The sequence below is a fragment of the Chelonia mydas genome, chromosome 7 (genome assembly GCF_015237465.2).
Source record: "Chelonia mydas isolate rCheMyd1 chromosome 7, rCheMyd1.pri.v2, whole genome shotgun sequence".
Taxonomy (NCBI): domain Eukaryota; kingdom Metazoa; phylum Chordata; order Testudines; family Cheloniidae; genus Chelonia; species Chelonia mydas.
In genome coordinates this window covers 78814126-78832400 of record NC_057853.1, presented here as the reverse complement: position 1 = coordinate 78832400, position 18275 = coordinate 78814126, and the positions used below count along the sequence as shown (strand labels likewise).

At 38.1% G+C, this 18275-nt stretch overlaps 1 protein-coding gene across 3 annotated transcripts in view; it reads left to right on the top strand.

Annotated features, from left to right (window-relative positions):
- The window catches only part of CTNNA3 (catenin alpha 3), an 891674-nt gene that overhangs the window by 678184 nt on the left and 195215 nt on the right, over positions 1-18275 (top strand). For all 3 annotated transcript variants that reach the window (XM_037904831.2, XM_037904833.2, XM_043550666.1), the window contains one exon: positions 11475-11675. In XM_037904831.2, the coding sequence (XP_037760759.1) occupies positions 11475-11675 (201 nt within the window). The remainder of the gene's footprint in view (positions 1-11474; positions 11676-18275) is intronic.

Genomic DNA, 18275 nt, shown 5'->3' with positions numbered 1-18275 from the left:
GTGGGTCATTTGGAAATTAAAATGCAACAGAGGAGAAACAAGCACAGAGGTGCCCCCAGCATTGTTTCAGAGAAGTTCTAATAGAATCTGAGTGCATGTAGGGACAGACCCATTGAATTTACCGTATTCTTGTTTAGAATATAAAAGTGGGATGGAAGATGCAGTCTTAATGAAAACCTTAATTCCAGGTTAACTACATTTTTTGCCCAACAGTAAGTTTACTTTTTTTATATATAGAAATATATATACAGAAGTAATTGCATGTAAGTGAGCCCTAATCTTCAGTTTCCTTACTTTTATGCATGTAAAATCACAACAATAACTCTTTGATGTTTTCCACATACAGGTCCTTACAAGTTATGGTAAGTGTACTTCACAATCTGTCATCTATATAAATATGTAATATGTGATTGCACAGGGGAGAATCAGGGTCCCAAAGAAATATATACAAAGCAACTAAGAAAGGGGATGACAAAGTCAGGACTAATAGCATGGGCACCTTTAAAAAAAGTAAACCTTCACTCACTGTCAGACAGTATAAATACTTTGCTGGAGTATGCATTCCTAGTATAGGAAGTAATACATTAAAGTCAATTGTGCAGTTCAGGATTTGCTTTCTCCTTTTGTAAATGGAGGCCTAGCACAGCAGATACATCAATCAAAGAGGACCAAGGAGGAAACAAAATGAAAGGGAAAAGAAAGGAAGAAAGAATCTTTTCATTATAGATTGAAACTTATGTATGTGATTGGTATAATTTTACACAGGTACCAATTTGTGAACGTATACTTTATGCATTTTTGTTGAATGATAAGCAGCCTGTCCACTCATTCAATCTCTAGGATATGTTGTTAAAATTAAATAAAAGGGAAATATTGATGATGAGATGGATAAAAATGTTGATTTTTAAGTGATTGCCATTCACATCACTGATTCATGTGAAGTATCGTGGAACACATCCATAATTTATTTTATTGACTCTTAAGATTAATCAACTAATAGATGCTCTCCATCTACAGTCTGCCTGGTTCTTGTGCTATATTGACTTCTGATCTAAAAAAAATAGACAGTGAAATTACTATGTTCAGACTAATAAAGATGATGGGAAAAAGCAACAAAACAAAAATTAAAGTAAGACAATATCAGAACAGATGTTGTGAATCTGTTTTTCATGCAGAGATGCTTATATGCGAAGAATGGCCTTCCAGGCAAGATTGCTGAGATGATAACACTGAATTTGTTCAAGATAGTTTGTGTAGATGGCATGACAGGGGATGTTTAGTACTAAAAGGAGAATAGCTTGATGAGCCAGCTGGTCTTTTCTCATTGCTTCAAGATTTCTCTTGCCTTTCTTTAGGAGCTCAAACCAAGTATTAAACAGCCTCTGCTGTGTATGAACATCTGAACTGTTTCTCTGTCTTAGCGACTGCCAACTCTTTGCACACACTTAAAGCCTTTTCGGCTTCATTGTCCTAATTTCAAATATTGTTCTCTTTTAGCTCATTATCTCTTTTTTCCCATATCAGGTGTTTGTTTTTGCTTTATTTTGTTTCTGGATTTCCTGCTACCTTTGGCATTATGGTAACATCTTACTCATTTATGCATTCGTTGCTTTCTGTACAACATAGCCTTATACTCAGTGAATTTCATATCTGTACTATACAGAGATATTAAGTCCTTGCCACCCTATTGTATTTAACCTTCATATCTTTTATTATCAACCAACCAGTCAGATCACCGGACAGCTGATCCGGAGAATGAGTAATGTACAGATTTTCACTTTGAGTGAAAATATTCATATGTGAAACTTTGAATACATATGTAAATGTTATGCAAGGTGCATGTGTATCAATTCTACCACCAAGAAAAATCATGAGTTAATCACAGGTAAGCGTTTATCATATTTGTGTGGAGTTTCCGTGAGGTTTCTATCCCAAACCCGCTTTTGCTGATCAAATGACAGTTTTTTACCTGCTGTTCAACAAAGGCATAGAGGACAAATTTTACTGCATCAGACAGACTTATCACATTTACGTCTGTTGTTTGGTATAGAAGACATAAAGCTGTTCTAATAGAATGTTACCATGGGATGAGCATCTTCACCTGAGCAATTATCTAAGAGCAGCAGATGGCCATTATCCTCTGACAATATTTTATTGACATCTCTAAAATAGCTGGCATTTAACATAATAGGGTATGTACCGTTATTAACATTGTAAAAGAGATTTAAAAAATTATATAAAGAAATCTGCAGTCACAAACTGCTAATGTAGCAGAGGGAAATAGACTTTCCATTTACAAAGTGAATTTGGTATCCCTGGAAGTGCTGAACAGACTGAAGCCCTCTATTTACCCACAGAAAAAGTATAGCACAAGCAGAAGTGATGCAAGCTTCCTCAATACTCTTCAGCCCTGACCTGAAGGACCGAGCAAGTCTTCATTCCCTGGCCTTGTCCCTGAGATTATCAACAAGGGTGTCTGCTGTGTATTGTTTTTAAAATATTCATTAGGAACTGGAGTGAGTCCACTGTTTCCCATAGACAACTGGAAAGCTTGTCAGATTGTAACAGCTTTTTCCTCACCACAGACTTGGACCAGATTTGAACTGATTATGAAACTAAAAGTTCTATACCTCATTATATATCCCTGGCTCCATATCTCATTAATGTCCATTGTCCCACCCATAACTCAGATAAACTATTTTGTAAGAAAACTGATTTTTTTGCATTTTAGACTAAAGAATTAATAAATCCTAAAACTCTCCTAGTTTTTTATAAATATTTTTGTGAACCCAGACAATTTCTTAGCTAGATCTTGTTTTTTGAATACAAAATTAAGTACGTCAACTATAAGCTTTCCATTTCCTAGCTATGGGGAGAGGAGGGGGCAGAAAACAGATTTATTTTGCCTGATCAAGACTAAGTCATTTCTCACCTAAAGCAATAAAATTGCAATCTTCAGACCTTCCTTTATGAAGATCAAGTAGAAAGGAAAATTGAATCCTTACTTTTCTGTCAGTGGGAATGTAACTTGTTCGTTTGTAGACCCTACCTACCTAACTTATTTACCAGCTCTCTAAGCAACTCTGCTCCTCAAAACGCCAAACATGCTGAAAAAGGCCAAGCAATTAACTTGGCTGTTTGATGTATTTAACATGTGGCACAAGCCTCTCTCCATGCACTGAAGGACAGCTATTTCTTTTGCACTGTAGAATCCCCGTCCAAACAGCTTTCCAAATAGATTCCTTGTCACAATGCTGGTAAAGCTCACCCGCACGACATTCACCTGGCTGCTGGGTTTGGATCCTACCATGCTGCACCCATTTGCACTTAATCTTCCCTTGGTCTGGGTTGGCTCCAGGACTGTCTCTTTCTTTGGCCTCTCTGCACGCTTCCTGGGCACACACTTTATCTGTTACCCTTTTATGGAAATGGGACCTCAGGGCCCAGCTGCCCCATATTGTCACATTGTTCAAAATCTAACGAGCAAATCAAAGAAACAGAAAAGGCAGAATTCTCCTTCTCCAGTTCTTTATGAGCTAAGGAAGGAAAATTCCCTATATCTTAGCCAGAGGATTGGGGAGAGAAGAATCAAGAAAGGAGTTTTCCTCCCAAATTCTGTGAGACCATGATGGATATTCTGCCCCAGGAAAAATGAAGAAAAAGACAAGGTCAAAGCATATAAAGGAGCATTTTGTCCAGCTAGCTCCCCTATATTTTTCCAGTTATATGCCAGATGAGATGTCAAACCTATATGAATACACCATGGGTTTCAGAAGATCAATAATTCTGCATCATCCGGTAGTCAAAGGAAAGTGTCAAAAACTCATATTACCAGATGACTTATAACATGTATATCAGAGCCAAAGGTTTATGACCTCCAGAGGAAATCGAAGCACAATTTACTAAGCTAAGTTTGACATCTTGTGCCAAACAACCCTATGCATTTTATGAGGAAATCTGCAAAGCAACTCCCTGTCCAAGGTACACAGACTTCAGTAGGCACTGGAGATTAGATATACTGACCTCAGCAGATATCTCTTGTCGCGAGGGGGTAAAATGCAGTTTATTCCCCATCCTTTGCCCTTATATTAATATCCTTACCTCTGTTGTATATAGTGCCAGGAGAGTATCTTTTTTTCCTTTTTTCTCGCTCCCTTCTCAAGATACTTCTTAAGTGCTGGTACGGTCCTATTTGTGAGGATTAGTGGACATTGACTGTGTTTGAGAATAGGAATCTGGCAATTTCCTTTGTCTGAATGGCCACTTGGCTTTTGCACTAGTCAGTCACTGCCCCCAAAGAAAGCAACATTCCTTTCTCTCATGGTGCTCTTTTGTTCCTTCTGGGGAGGAATTCTTTAGGTTAGAACCCTCATAGGATTATGTTGTAACTAGCCTGTTAAAGAATAGTGAGTTTGCTATTCAGTGCAGTTCAGTGTTACTTTATGCTCAGTATGTTTTTACAGCTTTGGAAGGGATCTGGTGGCAAGCCTTTTCCAAGTTTAGTTCTGAGCAGGGGATACAATTTGGTTTCTACATTCAGTTGGCTAGGAGATGGAATATCTCTTCCAGGGAACGCACTGCATACAGCCACGAAGAGAGGGGATTATCATGAGGACACCAATTTCCCATTATAGATTAGTGGTGTCTTACTAAACCAAACAAGGATAATGATCTGGTTAGATTTGGTCTATGTATGAATGCTTTTTCTTTAGCAGCATTTAAAATTGTGGGTCACCTGTTGAAATTGAAGTAATGTAGGAAAATTTACTTAAAAAAGACACAGATAAATATGTCCATTTAAAAAAAATAAAATAAGGAGCAAAGCAGATCAAATAATGTCATATTAAGGGTGAGAGTAAGCTACAGGGCCGTGCTATAGAGCTTGGTTAATTGAGTATTAATGGGAAGAAAAGATAACATGTTGGTGCAATGCAGGCTGCTGAGAGTTTTATATAACTCATGAATGGACATGTGAGTGTTGTGAGGTACTGTCTGCCTAAGTTGGGTAGATGATGAACTATGAAGCTGAGAACTGAAGCACTGATCTCCCCTTGTTCCACAATTGTGACTGTACGGGCCTGATCCAAAGCCCATTGAAATAATTGGGAATCTTCCCAATGACTTCAATAGACTTTGGCTCAAGTTCTGACATGATGGGCCAGATCTTCAGCAGGTATACACTGGCATAGCTTCAATGGAGCTAAACCGGTTTATATCTGCTGAAGTTCTGGGTCTGAATATCTCGGACTGAAGTTGATTATTTTAACCAGGACACACAGGATCAAATATTGCTCTCAGTTACATCCATGCAATTCCTTTAACTTCATTGGGAATCCACAGGTGTAAATGAGGGCAAAAAGTTGATGTTCAAACTGCTAACCTCCCAGATCCTCCAACGTTTATTATAAGTGGTTTAAAATAGGGCTGTCAAGCGATTAAAAAAATTAATCGTGATGATTAATCACTCTATTAAACATAATAGAATACCATTTATTTAAATATTTTTGATGTTTTCTAAATTTTCAAATATATTGATTTCAATACAACACAGACTACAAAGTGTACAGAGCTCACTTTATATTTTTATTACAAATATTTGCACTGTAAAAAGCAAAAGAAATCGTATTTTTCAGTTCACCTAATACAAGTACTGTAGTGCAATCTCTTTATCATGAAAGTTGAACTTACAAGTGTAGAATTATATACAAAAAGCTGCATTCAAAAATAAAACAATGTAAAACTTTAAAGCTTGCAAGTCCACTCAGTCCTACTTCTTGTTCAGCCAATTGCTCAGACAAACAAGTTTGTTTACATTTGCAGAGGATAATGCTGCCCTCTTCTTGTTTACAATGTCACCTGAAAGTGAGAACAGGTGTTCGCATGGCACTGTTGTAGCCAGCATCACAAGATATTTACGTGCCAGATGCACCAAAGATTCATATGTCCCTGATGCTTCAACCACAATTCCAGAGAACATGTGTCCATGCTGATGACGGGTTCTGCTCGATAACGATCCAAAGCAGTGCGTACTGATGCGTGTTCATTTTCATCATCTGAGGCAGATGCCACCAGCAGAAGATTGATTTTCTTTTTTGGTGGCTTGGGTTCTGTAATTTCTGCATCAGAGTGTTGCTCTTGTAAGACTTCTGAAAGCATACACCACACCTCATCCCTCTCAGATTTTGGAAGGCACTTCAGATTCTTAAACCTTGGATTGAGTTCTGTAGCTATCTTTAGAAATCTCATATTGGTATCTTCATTGCATTTTGTCAAATTTGCAGTGAAAGTGTTCTTAAAACAAACAACATGTGCTAGGTCATCATCCAAGACGGCTAAAACATGAAATATATGGTAGAATGTGGGTAAAACAGAGCAGGAGACATACAATTCTCCCCACAAGGAGTTCAGTCACAAATTTAATTAATGCATTATTTTTTTAACAAGCATCATCAGCATGGAAGCATGTCCTCTGGAACTATGGCCAAAGCATGAAGAGACGTATGAATCTTTAGCGCATCTGGAACATAAATATCTTGCAATGCCAGCTACAACAGTGCCATATGAATGCCTGTTCTCACTTTCAGGTGACATTATAATTAAGAAGCGGGCAGCATTATCTCCCATAAATGTAAACAAACTTGTTTCTCTTAAGTGATGGCTGAACAAGAAGTTGGAGTGAATGGACTTGTAGGCTCTAAAGTTTTACATTGTTTTATTTTTGAGTGCAGTTATGTAACAAAAAAATGCATTTGTAAGTTGCACTTTCATGATAAAGAAATTGCACTACAGTACTTGAATGAGGTGAATTGAAAACTACTATTTTTTTGTTTATCATTTTACAGTGCAAATATTTGTAATAAAAATAATATAAAGTGAGCACTGTACACGTCATTCTGTGTTGTAACCAAAATAGATATATTTGAAAATGTAGAAAAACCTCAAAAATATTTAATAAATTTCTGTTGGTATTCTATTGTTTAACAGTGCGATTAATCATGATTAATTTTTTTTGAGTTAATTGCGTGAGTTAACTGTGATTAATTGACAGCCCTAGTTTAAAATGAATGGGAGAAAATTCCTTCAGTTTTCCCCCAGGGGTTATAAATATCCTAGGAGGCTTAATAATGCTATAAAGCTCTTACCCAGACAGTTGATGATCCATTCTAATGTAAGCTAAAACCTTCAACCGTCAATTAAACTGATCCCTCCCATCTGCCAAATGTCTAATTAATAGACATTCACTTTCAGAAACATTTTTATGTTCATTTTTTAGCTTTTGTGTGTGTTTTTTTAAAATGCTGACACCTTGAAACCATTTGCTTGAGAGAGAGAAAATTAATGTCAAGTAGAAGCTGCCAGTCCAATCAATTATTTGTGCATCCTAAGGTAAAACCAAAAGAAATATAAACTTAAATTATTGTTTTCTATGTGGAAAGTTGAAATTAATGTCTCAGGCAACAGAATGAACCTTCTGAAAATGCATATCTAAGAAAATATTTGTCCTGTTTAAATTGTTAATGATTTTTTCTTCAGAAATTATTGTGTTGTAAAATGTAATTGACATTAGTGATTAGTAAACTAATGATCCTGAAGGACAGTTTTTCTAATTGTACTTTTTGTCCTCTATATTTAAGTTTGCTTTCTTTTTTCGAATTGACATCCTTTTACATTCCCTGGTCCTCTTTGTGTTTCTGTTCTATTCTATATAAGTACTTATACCTCAGTTATCAACATACTGCATTAAGTGACATGACTGACATCTGTCACGTGTGTGTTCTGTCATCCTTTCCCCAGGAGAAGTGTGTGAAGTGGAGTGTCTTCTTTTGGTAGAAAGAAAAGGAGTACTTGTGGCACCTTAGAGACTAACCAGTTTATTTGAGCATGAGCTTTCGTGAGCTACAGCTCACTTCATCGGATGCATAGCATATCGTGGAAACTGCAGAAGACATTATATACACACAGAGACCATGAAACAAAACTTCCTCCAACCCCACTCCCCCGCTGGCAACAGCTTATCTAAAGTGATCATCAAGTAGAGCCATTTCCAGCACAAATCCGTTGCCAACTGTGCCCACATATCTGTTCAGGGGACACCATCACAGGGCCTAACAACATCAGCCACACTATCAGAGGCTCGTTCACCTGCACATCCACCAATGTGATATATGCCATCATGTGCCAGCAATGCCCCTCTGCCATGTACATTGGTCAAACTGGACAGTCTCTACGTAAAAGAATAAATGGACACAAATCAGATGTCAAGAATTATAACATTCATAAACCAGTCGGAGAACACTTCAATCTCTCTGGTCACGCAATCACAGACATGAGGGTCGCTATCTTAAAGCAAAAAAACTTCAAATCCAGACTCCAGCGAGAAACTGCTGAATTGGAATTCATTTGCAAATTGGATACTATTAATTTGGGCTTGAATAGAGACTGGGAGTGGCTAAGTCATTATGCAAGGTAGCCTGTCTCCCCTTGTTTTTTTCCTGCAAAACCCCCCCCAAGACGTTCTGGTTAAACTTGGATTATTGCTGTGCACATTGTAAGATGAGCTGTTGCCAGCAGGAGAATGAGTTTGTGTGTGTGGTTTTTGGAGGGGGGGGTGTTGGGGGGTGTGTGAGAAAACCTGGATTAGTGCTGGAGGTGACCCACCTTGATTATCATGCGCATTATAAAGAGGGGTTTCAAAGGGGGATGGGCTGTTGCCAGCAGGAGAGTGAGTTTGTATGTGTGTGTGGGGGGGGGGGGAAGGGTGAGAAAACCTGGATTTGTGCTGGAAATGGCTCTACTTGATGATCACTTTAGATAAGCTGTTGCCAGCGGGGGAGTGGGGTGGGAGGAAGTTTTGTTTCATGGTCTCTGTGTGTATATAATGTCTTCTGCAGTTTCCACGATATGCTATGCATCCGATGAAGTGAGCTGTAGCTCACGAAAGCTCATGCTCAAATAAACTGGTTAGTCTCTAAGGTGCCACAAGTACTCCTTTTCTTTTTACGAATACAGACTAACACGGCTGTTACTCTGAAACCTGTTCTTTTGGTAGGATGTTTATTATATAGATGTTGCTTTTTGTTTATATTAGAGAAGAAGGCAAGGTCAAAGAAATGTGGCTTGCACTTGGAGTGGAATGTGGTGAGGTTTGTGATAGTCCTTAATGTTTGAGGAGTTTCTGCATTGTATTCAGTTAAATGCTTTGTCATTATACACTGGTGGGTTTTGTCTGGTGTGTTCTTTTGGGTTTCTAAATGACTATAGACATGATTCCCTTTTTATAGCCATGTAATAATACAAGGTTTAAATGAATACTGACATATTCTTTATGTAGTGTTCAACAACATGCATCCAGTATTAGCATGCGGGGTGTAGGAACTGGATGGTTTTATTGTGTAGTGTAGGAGTCTATCTGTTCTTGATGGCACTCTTAATGGTGTTACCAAAATCTGTTTTCTTCACATCCTCTCTTACTGATGTTATTTTACAATACATCTGAGCGGAGAAACAGGGCTCATTTTAGGTCTTGTATGAAATGAGGTAATTCAATAACAAGATGTATATGAAAGAAACTTCTAGGGTAGAAGGTCAATAAACATGTTATCTGTGACTTTTAAGAACTGTTTATTTTATTTGAAGAAAATAGTAGACATTTTTCCCATCATGAGTAATCATCCATTTCTTCAATGCCCCAATTAAGTATATTAGTTAAGCACATACTTACCGTTATGCACATGAGTATTTCCACTGGAGTCAGTGAGACTACGATCATGCTTAAAGTTAGCCATATGCTTAAGCACCTTGCTGAATCAGTGTCTTAATTGGCAGGTGAGAGCTCTGAGGCCCTTGAATTAAAAAAGAAAAATCTTACTTTTCTGTATGAAGAGCTTTGCAAGTCACCCCCTTCTCTAATTGTATCATTATTTTTAGATCAGAATCAAAAGTTGTCTATAAAACATAAATATACCTTGGTACAAAAAATCATAAACATAATTAATGATATAAATTGAAACTGTCAAGGAGGGTAGCTGTTTCCCATTCTGTAATCAGGTATTAGATTACACATCTGTATAGATAATAATATATCCCTCTATATAATATATACATTTCCAAGAAGCTTGGAATCCATGGCACAAAGAATTAAACACTTAGGGACAGGTTTCTAAAGATAGAGGATACAGTGCAGAAATATACACAGCCCCTTTGAAAGTCAAAAAATTCCTTTGGCATTAAGGTTTGAACCAAATAATGGCTTGGGGGTGAAGATGACCATCCCAGTAAAAGGCTCAAACAAAATAAAAACATACAAAATCAGCATATAACAAAAAGGGTAAGTAGACACAGTAAAATAGGATAATCACTCCATAACACTATAAAAATAAGTATACAGCACAATAATTGCTACCTTTCACATATAGTCGATATTTAACATTCATGAGGACCCATCAACATTTTGTGAAGTGAGTTAAGGAAACATCTGGTAGTTAAAGAAGCATCTGCTAAGTGTCTAACCAAATAAGCATTTCACAGTCTCATCACAGAAGACATGATTATAACCAAGGTGACTCATTATCTTGTTTGAAGACCGAACATATTTAACCTAGCAGGAAATGGAGATGATCAATTGAGATGAGATATCAGGGACAAACTCATGGAAATGCAAAAATGGTTTTGTGTTTTTTTTCTTGATAGATTGGATATTTTGTGGAGAATGAAATAGCAAGCTTTGGTACTAGCATGCATGTGGAAGGAGAAGCAGAGGAAGGAATCAAAAATGGACATCTAGGCTATTAGTGGAAGTAGGAAGGGGAAAAAGTTTGGAAGGCAAAATAGGGAGTTCAGTTTTATTATTGTTATATTTGAGCTGCCAGCAAGCAATATAGGAAAATATGGAGAAATAGCCAGATATGCTTAGCCTGCAGAGAATTTTGTAAGTCATCAGCATAGATATTGTTTAAAGCTGATGATCCTATTTCCATGAACATGGAAAAGATTAATTCAGTTATGGCAATTCTTATAGATACACAATTTATCTCTTTATAAAGCACTTTGCCATAGACGTTTACACAGGATATCTTCATGTTTTTAGACATTTAGGTCCAGACCCTCAATGGTATTTAGATGCTTAACGTCCATTTATTTCGATGGGAGTTAGGCTCCTAAATGCCTTTGAAGATTTGGGCCTTTGTAACTAATCCTGACTCCTTACTGCATTGCTATCTCAGCAAATGGAACCATATTGCACATACAGCTGAAAGGGGGAATACTACTGGAATGCCAATGAACAGTTTTAACCATATCAAATGAAAAGTATCAGGTGTCACAAGAGAAGGAAAAGCTGGAGTCTTATGCCTAAGTAAGTGTTGTGCACTATCTCCGAATTGGCAAGAAAGCATGAACTCATTGTTGGACTTTGTCTGAGTGGAATCACAGCTAAAAGAATCAAATCTAAAAAGTAGCTATTATTTTGTTCACAGAAGGCCACATTCTGGAGGATGTAAACAAGTGCATCCTTGCACTGAGAGAACAGGATGCTGATGATTTAGACCGTGCAGCCGGTGCCATCCGAGGGCGTGCTGCAAGGGTGGCTCATGTTGTCTCTGGTGAAATGGATAGTTATGAGTCTGGGGTTTACACTGGAGGAGTGATGAAAAATGTTCAATATCTGACAAATACTGGTAAGTCTGGATTTAAAACCAATTTAATTCCTTTTCTGTTATACGCTGTTTGTGCTACTGATTTAAAATAGAATAACTCCATGATCTAATGAGTTAACACCAACTTTGTCTTGGGTTCTGTTATCTCCTCTCAACAAACACAGTATCTTTTTGTGATTACAGCATACAACTTTAAAAATTGAATCTTTGTAAAAATATTGTTAGCCTACCAGAAATCCTTTCCCTATTATTTATATAAATCCAAGTGGTACCATCTAGCCAGCTTGTGACGAGTGAAGCAACAATTTTTAGCCGTGTTCTGCCAGCCGCCTCGTATTTCTTAAACATATTCGTGACAAAGTCATTGGTATCCCAGGTTTGCTTTTATAATCTGTGTGCAGTATAAATGAAGCCCTTAGTGTTAGCAACAAGTATATTTTTAGTTCTTAGCAATATGAGCTCCAAGTGTAGCAGGAGCACCTTTTAGTTATAGGAAAGTTGAAAGTTTTTCAAAAAGAGAAGAACAATCCCTTTTGTGATCACACGTTGTATCTATGGTTATATGAAATGAAAAGAGAATATTAACTATGGTTAAATATCCACTTCTCCTTTGCTATGCAAAGTCTGATCCCTGTGCATCCAGTGGAGAGAATATATTATTAATTCCTTTATATATGGTCCTCAGCTGGGCCTGTCAAAGAATAGAAAATGAAGCCACCATATTGATAAAAGGATTTAAATTGCTTTGTTGCACAACACTTTCTACAGTATCTACTTTAAAGGCTGATTTAAGATTGATGAAAAAGAAATGTACAAAGTATTTTACCCTACATGGTGCCTTTGAGGCTTACAAAATTCCATAATTTGTCCGGCCATGCTGGAAGAAAAGCAGGAGGCAATGGATGTGGTTTAATTAGGCTGCAGCTTTATTCACCCAAAATATCTGGGTGTATCTGGCAATATAGTGTACAGTGCAGGTCATCATTATTTCCTTAACCATTCCCTCCTGTTTGGGGAGCTGCTGCCAGCCCTCTCCCTTTCCAACCTGGGCCTATTGCTGGGACTCTGCCGCCCAACACCTCATATAAGGGTTAAGGGGACTGAAATGGAAGTGGGTGGGGGTTGGCTCCACGCTGTCGCAGATACTAGGAGCCCTGAACTCCTTTCCCCATCTTCCTTAATAGATGCTTTCCTCGAAATCCTCTTCTAATCCATTTTTGTCTGATCACCATATCCCTTCTGTAATGAGTACCTGCACTGGATGTCTGCTACATGTTTTACATTACTGAGTCATTACATTTTAACTTAACCTCTCTGCCCACCCCACCAGGTCCCTGACCCACTGTGGAGAAGGTGAAAGAACCTACACTGCCTCAGCCAATCTGGCAGCAAGGGAAAAAAAATCCTTACCAGCCTCCAGGGAAAGAGGGCAATTAGCTTAACATGCACAGCAGATCATAAAGAAGCCCAGTTCTACTCTGATTCCATGGATGTGATGAGGAGTATTGGCAGCCTGATCCCAGTGAGATAGAGCTTCTCTGGAACTGCCTGGGTTATAAATACCCTACCAAAGTCATTGGGAAGGGCAGTGTCCCCCCCTACCCCAACCTGGTCCAGCAACTTGCTGTTCCTCCTTGCCCTGCCCAGGTAAATCTTGCCCCTCTGCCATCAATTGCAGAGAGAGCCCTTTCAGGGTAACAGCATTTTTTGTCCCAATCATCCAGACAAAGGAGCCATCACATGCAGTTGTGGTGAGCAAAGTTTCATAAGGGGAAAGTAAATTGAATGTTCAGCCTTTCCTCCTTCCCCCTATTTCTACCATCACTTCATTGGGACACTGTAAGTCTGTTGGATGTAAACTGGATCCTTAATATCTACCTTTTAAACGGAAAAGCCTTTGTCTTCTATAAAAGACACCAAATCAAAAGGAACTCCCAGGACTTGTGTGTTCTTTGACTAGATTTGATTTCAAGAGCCAACCTCTTACCAAATTGCCCTTACCCAGTTTTCTGGTGAGGGCAGACTGCTTTAGAATATAACCTTTAATTATATAAATGTTGATGTCTAAAGCCTACATCCATCAGCAGAGTTTCCTAAACAAGTCTTCAATGTGTTAAGCTTGACTGACATTCACTTAGTGTACATTCAAGAAATGAGGGGCATTTTGTATGAGCTCATTCTTAGAGTCAGTCAGCTCAAATAGGTCCAAGTTGGAGCTGCATACATTGGGAACAGGAGTAGACTGAGGTCCCAAGAAGTTGCAAAAAGTGGGTATGATGATGTATAGAGCTTGAAATAAACATAGCCTTTGTTTTCCCTCTGACATTTTGATGAGGAGAAAGCCTAAGAAATTGTAGAACAACACACCTTTCTCATTACCTCTTAAATGAAACAACAAAGACAAATAACCGAATAAATGAGCTATAGAGAAGCACAGCCGTCTGTTTTCTGGTACAATCTCAGCCCTTCCTCCTTGTGGATGGGTAGTGTTTAAACACTGTGGGAACTGACACTGATTTCTGTTCTGTTGCACTGCAGTGACGGAATATATCCCTAAATTGGTGTATCTAAGACAGACAGGAAGAAAAACAGCCTTTTTTGTTGGAAAATGTGGTTTGTGTCAAGGCACGTTGGACACAGTGTCATGAGTCTGAATTTCTTTGTAATATATTGAACATCAGAATCCAATATCCCTAAATTATTCAGTAAGAGTGAAAAGAAGGAACATACATTTTTCATTGTTATCATTATTTGTACATTCTTCAGTGAACAAATATGAAATCCTGAGAGGTTGTTTTCCCACTTTGACTTCAGTGGAAATGGCAGGTGCTCAAAATCACTCAGAATTTGCCCCAATAAGCATTGTCATTGTGGGGTCCTTCAAGCAAAAACCAGCCAATAACCAGGTGGGTTTTTACTTAGAGTTATTTGTATTTATGCTGCCATTGGCTGCTAATTTAGTTTGCATAAATTACCCAGGGCAATGTAGTGATCTCTCTGCTTCCTCTATATCTAGTGCAAATGAAGCATGTTTCCGATGGCAGATCACTGTTAGGCCCATCTTTTCCCTGTTATTAATACTGTCTGAATAACTATGAATAATCAGACACAAGGGTAAGGTGAATAGAAATATTTATTACTTTATGCTAACATACTAGCTGTACAAAAAATAAGCAGGAACACTATTTACAGTGTTAGCCAAGGAAACACATTTGTATGTAGGACAATATACAAATTATTGTTATGAGAGTAGATATGCTATTTCACAGTAAAATCAATGGGCTCATTTGACTCCACAGAGGGAGAGGGATAGCTCAGTGGTTTGAGTGTTGGCCTGCTAAACCCAGGGTTTTGAGCTCAATCCCTGAGGGGGCCATTTAGGGATCTGGGGCAAAAATTGGGGATTGGTCCTGCTTTGAGCTGGGGGTTGGACTAGATGACCTCCCGAGGTCTCTTCTAACCCTGATATTCTATGGTTCTATGAACTCATTTTAAAACCTCTTTGAGTAGATCTACAGAAAGCCTTATAAAATACTAGCAATCCTCTTTCTCTTTCAATTTTGTTCTACTGGATGGAAATCTGGGAGAACATTCCTTCTCTGTAGTCCTTGGAAGGGTTTAGCAACCAGGGAGTCCAATATCCTTCTGTTAGAGACTGTCAGGAATCTTTACATTCAGTCCTATCACTACCCTTTCTGAGTTGGTGGCAGCACATCCTATCAGAGCAATGTCCAAAACTCAACCAATGTCCACTGTAAGTTGCAAAGAATTCAAAAGATGCTTTGGAATCTACAGCTAACTGTTCATTCCCTCTGAGGCACCTGGCACTGGCCACTGTTGGAAGACAGGATACTGGGCTAGATGGACCTTTGGTCTGACCCAGTAGGGCCATTCTTATGTTCTTAAGACACGTTTTTATTAGAGGCTTCATATTTTCATTGGATAATTAAAAACTTTTAAAATTTAGATTCACACTCCATTTCGTAAGTGACTGTATACAGTTTTACAAACATAAAAACACCTAGTTTTGTACAATTCTTAAAACAATTCAAAATCAACAGAGCTTCATGTACCATCTTTAGTGTGCGTGTTTACTTTTTAAACAATATTTAGTGCTAACAGTTTTAGTATTTTTATAAAGAAGTGCAAATACCTCTCTGAGCTGTGCAAGTGTCCAAAGTGCTGGTGGAGAGAACTTATCTGAAATACAAAAGTGCAAAAACATAGCACAAAGGAGCTGAAGCACTCCAATACACCCTGTACAATCAATCTGTTTGATTTAATGTGATACATTAAGGTAGATGCAGGGATAAATGTTTTAGGCCTTTGGTACTGTATCCATTTTTCATCAGAATTGTTTGTTATAAAGTTTGCTCTTAAGTCTATGTTTATTTTTCCAAGAGCCCATTCACAGGATTCACAGCAGTGGTCCAAATGACTTCTAAACAGCAACATACCCGTTCTTGTGTTTACTTGTATTTTGCTTTTGTTGCCCTCTCATATTAATCTTTGCTGGCAATTATTTCCATGGAAGCATTTGTGCCTAGGAAAGCCTACAGAGATTCTGCTCTTGATAGTTTGTGGAGAGAGGCCATTTTTATTCGATATTACAAATCTTCATCCATTGTACGTGAGTTGTTTTCTTTCTTAGGCCTGGTACATCAAAACCTTTGAGAAACACAGCATTCTTTCTGTACCAGGGGTTAGACACAGCTATTACTGTGGCCAGGCTTTGTAAATTCTGACCCACATTAAAAAGACTATCCTGGAAGTTTTTCAGCCTTCCGTTCTGGCTGCAGAAAAGTGAAAGTAACTAAATCTAAATTACAATCGCTTTTATGTCTATTGGCAGTTAGTCATCATTTGAAGTGTGTTGTGCACAGTGTGTACAGCACAATCAGCACCCCTTACATTTAATCACCCCCTCTGTTTCTCCTGCCTCTTGTAGAGACGTTTCCTTTGCTGAAGGAGTTTCTTCCTAGCAACAAAGCTGGGCTTAGCATGCCACTAATATAATCACTTCATAGGAGGTTAAAGATTTTTTGGGCAGGATTTGAAGAGTATTCTTTGGATTGCTATTTACTGGTGGGTGGATGTTTGAGGCAGACAAGGATTTTATTATACGGTATTTTGACTGTAAAAGTATACTTACTGTAAATGTACTAGGGCCAATTGGCCAAGTATTTACTGCGAATTAGAATTTAAAAAAATATTCACTACTTTTTACTTCAAAATCTATGGAAAGAGCGGACTGAACAGCATGATTACAGGTCTTGGACTATTCACCCACCATTTTGTGATCCTTCCTGAGAGATGGGGCCAATAACTGTGTATATGCAAATTATATGTAGACTAAGGGTCCATAGGATTAGATTAGCGGGGGAAACCCGTGTAGCTCTCAACCCATCAGGCTAAAGGATCCAGATCTGGCCTTTTACTGGCAACTCTTTCAGGGGATGGTGCCAATAGTTTCTTTCCTCTCCAGACACACCTGTCAGAATCATATGTGCATTAGTCCGATTCTAATTTTCAGTCAGTTTTGTAAAGAAGCTCTGCTAGGATGTTAGCATTCCTAGAGACAGTTATAGATAGACTGATTTAGATAAAATAAAAACAACGTTAGTCTTCAGCTGTCGTCTGGACCAAGTTTGTTTGAAGGTTTCAGAAAATTGGAGAAACCCCCATCTCTGCCAAGAGATGCTTTCCCCACTACCCTTTATTTTAACCCTGACTGTACCCTGCGTAGATCTGGGAAGTTTTGCACAGCACTTGGAAACAGAAACAATGATTTCCCACCACCACCACCTTTTTCACAAACCTGTTGGAAAAAAATCAATATTCACTTCATGTGCATCAATGTTCACTGTGCCGAAGATGACAACTGCACGTCTGTACACCCCCTTTGTGGTATCAGTGTTAGTACTGATTTTGTTCACTTTACACCTGACTCTCCTGAAAGGAGGAATATTTTGAGTGATGACAAAATGTTTTGGTTTTGCAAAACTGGGATGGAGAAGCCCTGTAAATAGAAAGTGTGATACAGTTAAGAATAACTTGTATAAAGTAGAAATAAGAGAAAATAAATGCTCTACAGTGTGTAACAGAATATAGACAAATATACAGACACTAGAATAAAAAGTAAATAAAAGTGAGAGGAAGAGCTGTGGTTCACAGTACTATTAAGAAAGGGATCTGGACATAGTAAAACTCTCAAATCTTTGGCACAGAGCTAAATAGCGGTAATAAAAGAAAAGAAAACACTGATATATAACCTGAGGTATAAAATAGAAGACAGAGGAAATTATTTTTGTTCTGTATACAGGATGAGTGAAAGCACATTTGGAAATCTGTACACTTTCCTGCTCACCTCATTTTGGAAAGGATATTATGGAAATATTATGTATCAAAAGGCAGCTGACATCACACATCCACTAAAGGATCTTTAAGCATTCAAAAAGCTTAGAGACACTACTCTTTGGAAGATAGTAGCTTAGAAAAAAACTCACCAGTGAATATAAAATTCTGAAGGGAGTTAAAAAGATGCAGACGATGGCAAACCTTCTGCAAAAAGGCTATTTAAACTAGTGCCAAACACAAGAACACAGGAGCCCAAGTATGAGG